The sequence below is a fragment of the Symphalangus syndactylus genome, chromosome 2 (assembly GCF_028878055.3).
Source record: "Symphalangus syndactylus isolate Jambi chromosome 2, NHGRI_mSymSyn1-v2.1_pri, whole genome shotgun sequence".
In the NCBI taxonomy this organism is placed as follows: Eukaryota; Metazoa; Chordata; class Mammalia; order Primates; family Hylobatidae; genus Symphalangus; species Symphalangus syndactylus.
In genome coordinates this window covers 138,370,351-138,382,712 of record NC_072424.2, presented here as the reverse complement: position 1 = coordinate 138,382,712, position 12,362 = coordinate 138,370,351, and the positions used below count along the sequence as shown (strand labels likewise).

The 12,362-nt window shown below is 36.6% G+C and overlaps 1 protein-coding gene across 2 annotated transcripts in view; it reads right to left on the bottom strand.

The window, feature by feature from the left end:
- The window catches only part of PLG (plasminogen), a 53,193-nt gene that overhangs the window by 25,814 nt on the left and 15,017 nt on the right, over positions 1-12,362 (bottom strand). For both annotated transcript variants that reach the window (XM_063623260.1, XM_055268925.1), the window contains exons 7-10: positions 11,826-11,944; positions 10,144-10,306; positions 9,762-9,907; positions 6,098-6,257 (exon numbers count right to left, since the gene is read on the bottom strand). In XM_063623260.1, the coding sequence (XP_063479330.1) occupies positions 6,098-6,257; positions 9,762-9,907; positions 10,144-10,306; positions 11,826-11,944 (588 nt within the window). The remainder of the gene's footprint in view (positions 1-6,097; positions 6,258-9,761; positions 9,908-10,143; positions 10,307-11,825; positions 11,945-12,362) is intronic.

Here is a 12,362-nt window from a genome sequence, read left to right as displayed (position 1 = left end):
TATTTCGATCTTTTGGTTTCTTCCTTAATAATATTTTTTAGTATGCAGTATATAGTTCTTGTGCATATTGTGTTAAATGTATCACTAAATATTTTGTAGTTTGGATACTATTGTCAGTGATATTGCTCTGACATTTTTATTTTCCAGTTGATCATTGGCAGTGTATAAAAACAACTACTTTTAATATATTGACCATGTATATGCTTATGTGTTCTCCAATCTTGCAAAATTTAATTATTAGTCTTTAGGACTCTCTGCATCCATTAATTAAGCTTTCTGTGAATACAGGCAGTTTTACTTCTTCCTTTCCAAACTTTAGGCCCTTTCTTTCTTTCCTTCCTTTTTTTTTTCCTTTTGTTTTGTTTTCAGGTCTTATGGCAATGGTTGTGACCAATGTAGTAAAATACTGATTAGAAGTACTGACAGCAAACATATTTTTCTTATTCCCAATCTTAGAGAGAAAACATTCATCTTTTGCCATTAAGTTGATGTTATCTGGAGGTCTTTTGTAGATGCCCTTGATCAAGTTAAAGAAGTTCTGGTCTAGTCATAGTTTGCTGAGACATTTTATCATGGATGAGTGTTAAATTTTGTCACATTTTCTTCTGCATCTATTGACATAATCATATGATTTATCACTTTTATTCTGTTAACATGTTGGATTACATGGATTGTTTTGTAAATGTTAAGCCAGCCTTGCATTCTGGAAGAGAAGCTTCACTTGTTTGGGATGTTCATCATGTTAATGATTAAAATTTTGTTACATCTTTTTATGTTTATGTTCACAACACATAATGTGCTATAGTTTCTTACAATATCCTTGTCTACTTTTTCACAACTAGGGTTTTTTTTTTTTTTTTCTCACTAATTGAGTCAAGAGGTGTTCCCTTCTCCCCTGTTTTCTGTAACAGATCGTGAAGAATTGGAATTTTTTTTAAATAATAAAATTTCTAATGATGCCATCTTGGCTTAGAGTGTTCTCTGTGGGAAGTTTATTGATTTATTAATATATATTAACATGTTAAAGATTATATATACATGTTGCCTTTAATAGATATCAGGTTGGTTAGAAATTCAGTTTATTCAGTGTCTGATTTGCTTATTTGTTTTTTTCTAAGGAATTAGTCCATATTATCTAGGTTATTGAATTTGTTAATGTAAAGTTGCTCTCAATATTTGTTTGTTAGCTTTAATATCTAAAGGATCCTATAGCAATGATTCTTCCCTTTTTTTACTCCTGATGTTGATGGTGGTGCCCCCTCATTTGTCATCAGTTTAGGCAGAGGTTTATCAATCACATGGATCTTTCAAAAGAACCAACTTTCTGTTTCACAGATTTACTCAATTGTTTGTCTATATTCGTATATCCTGGATTTCACAGATTTTCATTCTTTCCTTCCTTCCACTTACCTTGGATCTTATTTGCTTCTCCTTTTCTAGATGTTTAAGTTATCTTAAATCAACAGTTCTCAAAGTTTTTGGTCTTAAGACCCCTTTAACTCTTAAAAAGTATTGGGGATCCTAAAGAGCTTTCGTTTTGTAATATATACTATGAAGATTTATTGCATCCAAAACTGAGAACTTCTTAAACACAGTAGAAAATCACACATTTTATTAGCCATCAGAGAGATAATGTGATCAAATGTTATGTAGCCTCTGGAAAACTCCACTGTACACTTATCAGGAAATAAAAGTGAAATGGCAAATACAATCTTTTTTTTTTTTTTAATTTAAAGGTGTTTTAACCTCATAGACTGTCTCTGAAGGGATCTCAAGAGACTTCAGGTTTCTCCAGAGCATACTTTGAGAAATGCCATCTTAAGTCATTGATTTTTACATGTTTCTATTTTCTACTAAAAGCATTTAAAGTTATAAAACCCTAAAAACATTCGCTGCATCATACAAAGTTTGATATATTGTATTTTTACTATTATTTGGTTCAAAACTTTTCTAAATTCCTTCTTTGACTTATGAAGTATTTGGAAATGTGTTGTTTCATTTTCAGATATTTGATAATTTCCCAATTTTTTTGTTATTTATATCTCATTTAATTCTGTTTTGCTCAAAAACAGATGCTGTATCATTTTAATTCTTTTAAATCTATTGAGACTTGCTGTAAGGCCACACATATGGTATATGTTGGGGAATGCTCCATGCATACTTGAATGTGTATTCTGCAGTTTGGCATAGTGTTAAATAGGTTGACAATTTCCTTTAAAACATATATATTCTTTCTGATTTTTTGTGTATTTTTTCTATTATATTTTGGGAAGATGTATAACCATACGGAGAGAGACATTAGGATATCTCCAACTCTAATTGTGGGCTTATCTGTTTGTCTCTTCAGTTCTGTCAGTGTTTGCTTCATGTATCAGAAGGGCTCTTATGAGGGTGCAACCCATTTAGCATTGTTAAGTCTTGATGAATAAACTTTTTTTACTTAAGAAATAACTTTTTCATCGTGGTATTATTTCTTGTAGATTACTTTGGGATTAACATTACCACTCCAGCTTTCTTCTGATTCTTATTTTCATGATACATCATTTTCCACACTTGGTTTTTGAAGTAGCTCTTTACAATTAAAGAGCATGTATAGTAAAAAGAACATAAATGGGCTTTGATTTTTATTCAGCTTAACAATCTCTGCCTTTTCTATGCAATGTTTAATCCCTTTATATTTAATATGCTTAGGAGTATGTTAAATATACTTTCAGTTCAGTTTAAGTCTACCATAATGCTGTGTATTTTCTCTCTTTGCCATATCTTCTTCATTCTTTTTTCTTCCTTTCTTTCCTTCTTTTGGATAAATGGAACATTCTTATTATTATCTATTCCTCTAAGTTTAAATTTTTTCAGTTGCTCTAGGATTTACAATAACCCTCTTTAACTTACCACCTTCAACCATGTGTTTATATTATATAACTTCATGGATAATGTAAGAAACTTAGAACAGTATACTTCCATTTATTTCCTACATTATTTATGTGATTATTATTATTTAGAAATTTTTACTTTTACATATGTTAAAGTAGCAATACATTGCTATCATTTTGCTTCAAGTAGTAAATTATTAACTTTTTGTTTGTTTGTTTTGAGTCTCGCTCTGTCACCCAGGCTGGAGTGTAATGGCACGATCTCAGCTCACTGCAACCTCCACCTCCTGGGTTCAAGTGATTCTCCTGCCTCAGCCTCCTGAGTTGCTGGGATTACAGGCATGTGCCACCATGCCCAGCTAATTTTTGTATTTTTAATAGAGATGGGGTTTCACCATGTTGGTCAGGCTGGTCTCAAACTCCAGACCCCATGATCTGCCCGACTCAGCCTCCTGTCAATTATCTTTTAAAGAAATTAAGGCATTAAATACGAATCTTTTACATTTGCCATTTCCAGGGTTCTTCATTACTTAGTATAAAGTTCCCATCTGGCACTATTTTTCTTCTACCAAAATAGATTTCTAGAACATCTTTTATTATATAAGCCTAGTAATGAAATATTCTCTTAGTGTTTTGTTTATTTTGGGGGGGGGTAGAATATGTATTTATATAACATTCATTTTCAAGGGATATTTTTGCTGGATATAACATCCTATGTTAATCTTTTTTATTTTTTTCTATCACTTTAAAGGTGTTATTTCATTGTTTCTGACCAGCATAGTTTCTCACGAGAAGGCATCAGTCATTTTTACCAGTATTCTTCTGTATGTAAACATATATTTTCTTCTTCTGGCTTCTAATAAGATTTTTCTTGTTGCTTCAAGTAATTTTTTCTGTCCCAGTATCTCTTTCCTCTCTTGCGACTTGCTTTACACATATATGAAATCTTTTGATATTTTCATATTCTTCAGGCTCTGTTTCTTTATTTTTTCAGTCTTTGTATGTGTGTGCTGCAGTTTGTATCACTTCTATTGAATTATTTTCTAGTTAACTTTTTCTTCTGTAATGTCTAACCTGATGGTAAGGGTATCCAGTAAATTTTTCATTAAACATATACTTTTTTAGTTATTTAATTTCTATTTGGTTATTTTATAATTTTCTTCTTTTGATATTATCCATTTGTTTCTTCCATGTTCATGTTTTCTTTAAATCCTTGAACACAATTATGATATATATATATATATATATATTTCAAATCTTCATGCTAATTTCTTCATTTTGGGGTTTATTTGTATTGAGTGCTTTTTCTCCTGGTTATGGATCACACTAAATGCTTTTTGTATGTCTGGTAAAGTTATAAATTTAGGTCACACATTGTGGATGCCACATAACCGAGCAACTTGATTTGTTGTTTGCCTCTAAAGAGGGTTGAATTTTCTTCTGGCAATCAGTTAATTTACGTGGAGATCATGTTGATTTTTTCAGACTTGCTTTATGCTTTACTATGCTGTTTCTGGAGTGGCCTTTATTATAGGAATACACTAATCCTACTCCCAAAGTTTGGCTTTATGTGGTGACTACTTAATGCCCAAGATGTTCAGCGAGGTCTCTCCTCTGGCTGGTCAGAACTCAAATATCCCCCAGTGCTATGTGAGCTCTGGCATCTCCATTGAGCTCACTGTTCCCCTGCAGTTTTTCTTTCCCCAGTAGCTGTTCTTTATCCTGCTTTCTCTCTGGAACCTCTCCCTGTGCATATGCAGCTTTCTATTTAGCCAAAGACTTGAGGACTTTTCTATGGACGTTCCTGGAGCTCTTTTCCTCCACAAATCCTTTCATGTTATTACCTAGCCTAGAAAATCTCAGCTGTTTTAGAATCCCAGCTCCAATCTCCTTCCTCAGTTCAGCAAGACTGCTGTGGTCGGCTTGGGCTCCATCTCCTTGTTCTTCAGCCCAGGAAGAGTCTCCAGGAACAAACCCAAGGTAGTTAGTTATTGGGTTGATCTCATTTGATTCCCTTTCTAAATTATCTCAGTTTATCTGTTCTCTAATATGTAAAAACAGTTTTTTCCACATATTGTGTGCTCATTTATGGAAGAAAGGCTGTCCTTGTTAGACCTGGTTTTCTGTTCATCTAACGGCCTCTTTCGCTTTTCAGCATCTGTGTATCCTGCTTTTGTTCTTCATGTCCCAGCAACCCATATCCTTTCAGACCACTGGAGCTCATGACCCACTGTGTTTATACAGGTCAGAATATATATGTGTGTGTATATATATATATTTATATCTATTCTAATATACACACATATATGTGTACATATATACACACATATATGTATACTTGTATATCATATATATGTGTGTATATATGTATACTTGTATACATACATATGTGTGTATATATGTATACTTGTATACATACATATGTGTGTATATATGTATACTTGTATACATACATATGTGTGTATATATGTATACTTGTATACATACATATGTGTGTATATATGTATACTTGTATACATACATATGTGTGTATATATGTATACTTGTATACATACATATGTGTGTATATATGTATACTTGTATACATACATATGTGTGTATATATGTATACTTGTATACATACATATGTGTGTATATATGTATACTTGTATACATACATATGTGTGTATATATGTATACTTGTATACATACATATGTGTGTATATATGTATACTTGTATATCATATATGTGTGTGTATTTATATATGCACATGTATGTATACATATATATGTGTGTATATGTATTCATACTTATATCTATAAAGTATATATACTTGTGACCCAAGACAAAAATAGCAAATTCGACCTTCGTTTCAGGGGTTGGAGGTTAAAAATGATAGATTTCTATGGTAGAAATATTGCACTGATATTTAGTGGGCATTGTGGAATGGTACTGTTTCTAAGCATTTGCTCATATGTACTCCTGAGCTTTCAATTAATGTGACCTCATCACCTCCAGATATCCCCCTGCATCCATAAAACTACTCAGGAAAAATAGCCAGCCTAAAATTTCTCTTCTCGCAGGCCCTTTCTTCAAAAGCAAGATTCTTGAGACATTTTTCTACACATTCTGGGTCTGAGAGAAATTTGGTCCTAGGAAGTTGGCTTGAAGCATGAAGCATGGCTCTTTTAACAGAAATTTCAGTTGGGTGATGCCCCTCTTACAGCAAAAATCAAAGACATACGCATTTGGGTAGTTTTCTGGGGTCTTCTGGTGCCGGTGTGGTGTCATAGATGACCAAGACTGACACTTCTTTCCTGTGATGGTGGTGGAGGATGTGCCTCGGTAGCTCTGTCCATCACCATGGTAGCAGTCCTGGACCACAGGGGTTAGCTCAGGTGGTGCTGAAATTAAAACAAAAGAAATCAAGCTTAATAATTACTGAAAAAAAAGCGTGAAGCAATTTATGACAAAAACAGTACAGTAGCCTCTGAGAATTATGACTGTTTTCTGTATTAGCAGACAGATTAACATAAAAAATAGATTTATAGCATTTTAGAAGATTAATAAGTTCTTAGTAATGTTTCATTTAAAACCTGGGTGGGAAAGAACAGATAGAGTACTTATAATTGGAAATTGCACTTATGTGCAAGCTCTTTTTTGTGGATCCCTACTGAGTGTTCATGAGAACACGAGGGCAGATGAGAGGAGGATGCATTCAGCAGTGCAGGCTGTGGGTGGTGAGTGGCTGTCAGTGGGGGCGCAGACATGAAAGCTTTGTACATTTCTCTAGATCCTTCCTCAAACAAAGCCAAAGACCAAAGCTGGGTGATAGGGCAGGAGATGGTCCTGCATCTAGGACTGCAGGCAAAGATCCACAGCTTCTCAGAGAGTGGTGGAGGCAAAAATCTTATTCCCTTGGAGAAGTTACAGGGAATCCTCTTGTGCCCAACATCCTGCATTGCAATGAAGCAGAAGCTACTACTCTTTCTTTCCAAACCCACCACAGGTACAAGTTCCATTAGAAGGAGGCACAAGAACACTGAAAAATCACTATTTTCAAAGCTGAGCTGTGCTCAACTGGCCTAAGAGGGAGGTAGACCAGGGAGATAAGTATTCTCCTACGTCCACCAAAAAGTGAGCATTCAGTAACAAGAAACAGCTGAGTGTCAATGGGGTTAGATTATGTGTATGAAGATATCTCCTCTGTAGTGCAGGCATGCAGTGACTGCTGAAATCTGGGAATGGGTAGGAATACGGAGAAAACTCTTCAGCACCCCAGGCCCCACTCTAAGTAAAAGATAGCAGCAGCACATCACTGGAGGAATTTATATCTGTGGTGCACTTAAGGTAAAACTAGCAATCACAAATCCCAATTCAGTTAAACTAGTGACTACATTGCCTCAATTATCCACAACATATATTTGCAAGAGAAGGGTGTCCATTTCAAAGTATAAATAATATTTACTGTAACCTCTACTGTTCTTCTATTTATAATGCCTAGTGTTTGATTAAAGAATTACAAGACACACCAAAAAACCCAAGGGGGGAAAAAAAGCCACTGTTGAATAATAAAGCAATCCAGAGAGCCAGACTTAGAGAAGATGCCGTCTGGAAACTATCAGATTGGGATTATGTGATACCTATGTTAACATGTTAAAGGATCTTGTTGTAACGGTGGACAGTATGCATGGATAGGTAGAAAATTTCGGCAAAGAGATGGAAACTATAGAAAAGAGTAACATGAAAATGCTAGAAAAAAGTCATAATATCAGAGATGAAGAATTCTTTCAATGGGCTGAGGAGATGACTAGACACAACTGACAAAATAATCCATAAACTTGGAAATAGGTTACTAGAACTTATCCAAACCAACACACAAAGAAAGAAAAAGAATTACTGAAAAAAAAGAACAAGCTTACAAGATTTATGAAACAACATGAATGTTATGGGTACTTAGAGTCCCAAACACGTGGTACTTAGAGTCCCAAAAGGAAAATACAGAGAGAGAAAAGTGCAAAAAGAAACATTTGAACAGATAATGGCTATGAATTTTACAAGGACAATGAAAATCAACAATCTAGGCTGGGCACAGTTGCTCACACCTGTACTGTCAGCGCTTTGGGAGGCCAAGGTGATGGACCATCTGAGGTCAGAAGTTTGAGACCAGCCCGGCCAACATGGTGAAACTCTGTCTCTACCAAAAATATAAAAATTAGCTGGGCCTGGCGGCACATGCTTGTAGTCCCAGCTACTCAGGAGGCTGAAGCAGGAGAATCACTTGAACCTGGGAGGTGGAGGTTGCAATGAGCTGAGATTGCACCACTGCACTCCAGCCTGGGTGACAGAGTGAGGCTCCATCTCAAAAAAAAGAAAAAGAAAAAAATCAACAATCTGCAAATCTAGTAACTCAGAATACCTCAAGCAGATTAAACACAAAGAAAATAATAAACACATCATAGTCAAACTGTTGAAAAACAAAGATGAGAAAATCTTCAAGGTAGTCAGAATAATGACCTATTGAAAACATAGGAACAAACATCAGATTACTAGTCAAACTATTTAAAACAGAAGATAATGGAACATGATCATTAAAGTGTTGCAAGGAATGAAACTCTCAACCCAGTATCTACATTCAGCAAAATTACTTTTAAAAACTGAAGGCAAAATACTTTTTCAGACACTCAAAATCTGAAAGACTTCAGCAGTAGCAGACCTGTGCTACAAAAAATGCTAGAGGTTGTTTTTCACGGAAAGAATCTGACACCAGATGGAAATTGAGATCTACCCCAAAAGATGAGAAACACCAGAAATGGTAAAATAAAGAAAGAAAGAAAGTATTTAAAATAGTTTTATTCTTAATCACTTTAAAACACAACGATTAGGGCAAAAATAGTGTCAATGTATTGTGAGATCTGTGACATAGTAGAAGTAAACTTCTATTACAGAGAGTAATAGTATAGCATTTTGGGAGGGCAGAAGTAGAACTGCAATGATATAAGGTTTTTATATGTCAAGTAGAATTATATCATTTGAAGGTGGAATATGAAAAGTCAAAAATGTATATTATAAACATTGTGGAAAATACTAAAACCATTAAAAATTAATTTACTAAGAGAGTAGTGGAGATAAAAATCTAAATGAAGGCAGAAAAAGATGAAAAAAGGAACAAAGTTTAAATGGGACAAAGAGAAATAACTAACTTGATGGTAGATGTAAATTCAACTCTATTAACAATTGCATTAGTGCAAATGGTTTGAACATCTCAATTTAAAAGCTGAGATAAACTTAAAAGATATATCATACAAATTTCAAAGATATATCATACAAATACTAGTGAAAATAGAGCTGTGAGACTGTATTTATATCCCCATAAAGAGAGTTCAGAACTTCAGAAGAAGGAATATTCCCAGAGATGATAAGAAACATTACACAAAGATAAAGGGGTCCTTTCATCTAGAAGACATAACAATCCTAAATACATATGTGCCTAACAACAGAGCTTCAAAATATATGAAACAGAGTTACGATCGAAAAGAGAAATAGACTACTTTACAGTTAAAGTTGGACACATCACCATTCATCCACAGTAGTCAATGAAGGAGGAGACAGACAATCAGTAAGGATACAGAAGAACACCAGCAACCAACTTCACCTAAATGACCTTGAAGGAAAACCCCACCCAACAACCGCAGAAGACACATTCTTTTCAAGAGCACATGAAACATTCGCCAAGATGACTATATTCTGAACCATAAAACAAACCTCAACAAATCTAAAAAAACTGAAATCATACAGGGCACACTCTCTGACCACAATAGCATTAAACTAACAAAGCTACTGTATATTGTGATGATGCAATAAGGAGAGCACTTGGGCCCTCAGTAAGCTCCCATACCCTTGCTTACCTGTGGGATCCAACTGTTCCGGGGATACTGGGGAGGAGTCACAGGACGGTATCTTACAGTACTCCCACCGCACTTCTCTGTTGGTTGTATAGCACCATGGGGCCTTTTCTCCATCAGGATTGCGGCAGTAGTTTTCATCCAAATTTCTGAAAAAGAAGTGATTGTGAGTTTAGCTTTCCAAAAAGAAAAAAGTCTGGGGAACCACACTTTGAGAACAACTGTTATGGGAAAAAACGTGCTAAAGTTCATTTCCTTTACTTATGACTAGATCAGTTTTTCTTCCAGAATACTTTATCCTGCATTCCTACAGTAACTAAAACTAAGGCAAAGTCAATGGAATTTCACATTCCATAGCAGCAGAATGAGACCAGAGGGGACTTACTTGCAGGGAAAGTTTTCTGGTGTCCTGTTATGTGTGTGAGGGGTCTGTGCACTCCAGCGCTGACAGGTGTCCCCGGACACGGTAACAGCCACATTCCCGCGATAGTTTTCACCTGTTCCCTTCAGACACTGGTAGGTGGGACCAGAAGATGGTGGAGGTGTTGCTTGAATGGGAAAAATAAATTCCAATGAATATATATATTTTTTGAGATGGAGTCTCGCTCTGTCACCCACGCTGGAGTCAGTGGCATGATCTCAGCTCACTGCAACCTCCGCCTCCCGGGTTCAAGTCATTCTCCTGTCTCAGCCTCCTGAGTAGATCAGACTACAGGTGTGTGTCACCACACCTGGCTAATTTTTTTGTATTTTTAGTAGAGGTGGGGTTTCACCATATTGGCCAAGCTGGTCTTGAACTCCTGCCCTCGTGATCCACCCGCCCTGGCCTCCCAAAGTGCTGGGATTACAGGCGTGAGCCACCACACCCAGCCCTACAATGAATAATTTTAAAATAGAGTGCACAGATGGATGTTAAGGAGGATGACTGCAGGGTGCTCTGGCCTGTCTTGGCTTCTGCTCAGCCTCTCTTGGAATTTGGCACTTGAAAATTGTTTCGTGTTTTCAGATGAAATCAATTTAGTAGCATCAATGCCTGTGAGACCCTTTCATGAGGAACTCCTTCAGAGAAAGACCCTTGGGTAGATGCTTCTTTCTATTTTCTCTTTGCTCAGTTCTTCCTACCTGGTAAGTATCAACACGTGTGACCTCCCACCCCGAATTCTAGCATACACCAAAGGTCCACCCTCTTTCCTGAAGAATAAATTATTCACTGAGTAGACATGACTGAATGGCACCCAACATGCCATAAAAGCCAAACAACAGGGAAAGAGTCCACGGAAAGAAGGCAAAAAACACTGCCAAGGAAAAGTGTGTGCATCCAGAAATCAAGATATTCTTGAGGAAAAAAAGATGACAAAAAGAGAAACTGAAAAAAAAAGAGAAATTAATATTCAAAAAAAAGGGAGAATGCCTGAGGAACTTCCGCTTTCAAAGGACACGTGTCAGAGGAAAGGAGGGGAGGCCAACCCTCACTGAATCCTTTTTAACCTTTCATGCCTGTCTTTGTCTTAGTATGTAATGCTTTGCTTCAAATTCTCAGAGAGGAAAATATGATAAAATTGTTTACATCATTTCTACTAGGTCTGCCGCTTCATCTTCTCCTCCTGAACTCTTCCCCACCCCCACCCCTCACCCTCTGCTTCCCAAGTTGGAAAAACTGGACACCCACAGACCTGAACATTGTAAACAAAGACACTCTTTGTTTACAAAACAACTATTAGAACTCTGGTTGAAAATGAAATCCATGTGTCAGAGAGCATGGGTCTGATTTCCCTTTAGCACAGAGAGAATAGGATGAACAACACCCAAAGCCTACATTTCAGTGAACTCCTGAGGCAGAAGTTTCAGTTGCAAAGAAAGAAAAACATGATAAATGGACGCTCTGATCAGTCACCTACAGTAACCAATAACCATAACTGTTTTAAACCAGCAATAAAATAAAGACCAATAACATCCCATAGGGCTGTAGGTCACTTTTCAGAGGCTGCACTCAGGCACTGACACATATTTTCTTTTCAAGAACAGGGCAGGTCAGAATCCTGGAATCTGGGTGTGCACCATACTCACTGCAGCGGGGGATGTTGCAAAGTTCCCAGCGCTTGTTGGGGTTGGTGGTGAAACACCAAGGCCGCGGCTCCCCATCGGGGTTACGACAGTAATTCTTCTTCAGGTTCTTGTTTGGAAATCTGAATGGACAAGAAAGATTTTAGTAGCACTGAACATTTACGTTCATGGATGAGACTCTTTTTCAAGAGCAAACATTGAGCACCTGCTGTGTGCTAGGCACAGTCGGGCATGGAGGAGGTAATCGGATGAAGGCTGTGTTCAGAGATGGCAACTAGGAAACAAGGTTGGCCCCGTATTCCAAGGACTTTCTTTTTCTGTTTTGTTTTTAGAGACAGGGTCCCACTTATTGCCCAGGCTTGCCTTGAACTCCTTGAACTCACTCAAGCAATCCTCCCGCTTCAGCCCTTTAAGTAACTAGGACTACAGGCATGTGCCACGCTGCCAAGCACTGTTTTTCTAACAGTTTACATGTGTAAAAATCACTCAACAGAATCAGTGACCTCATCATTTTGGCCATCTGGAAAACTGATGTAAGCA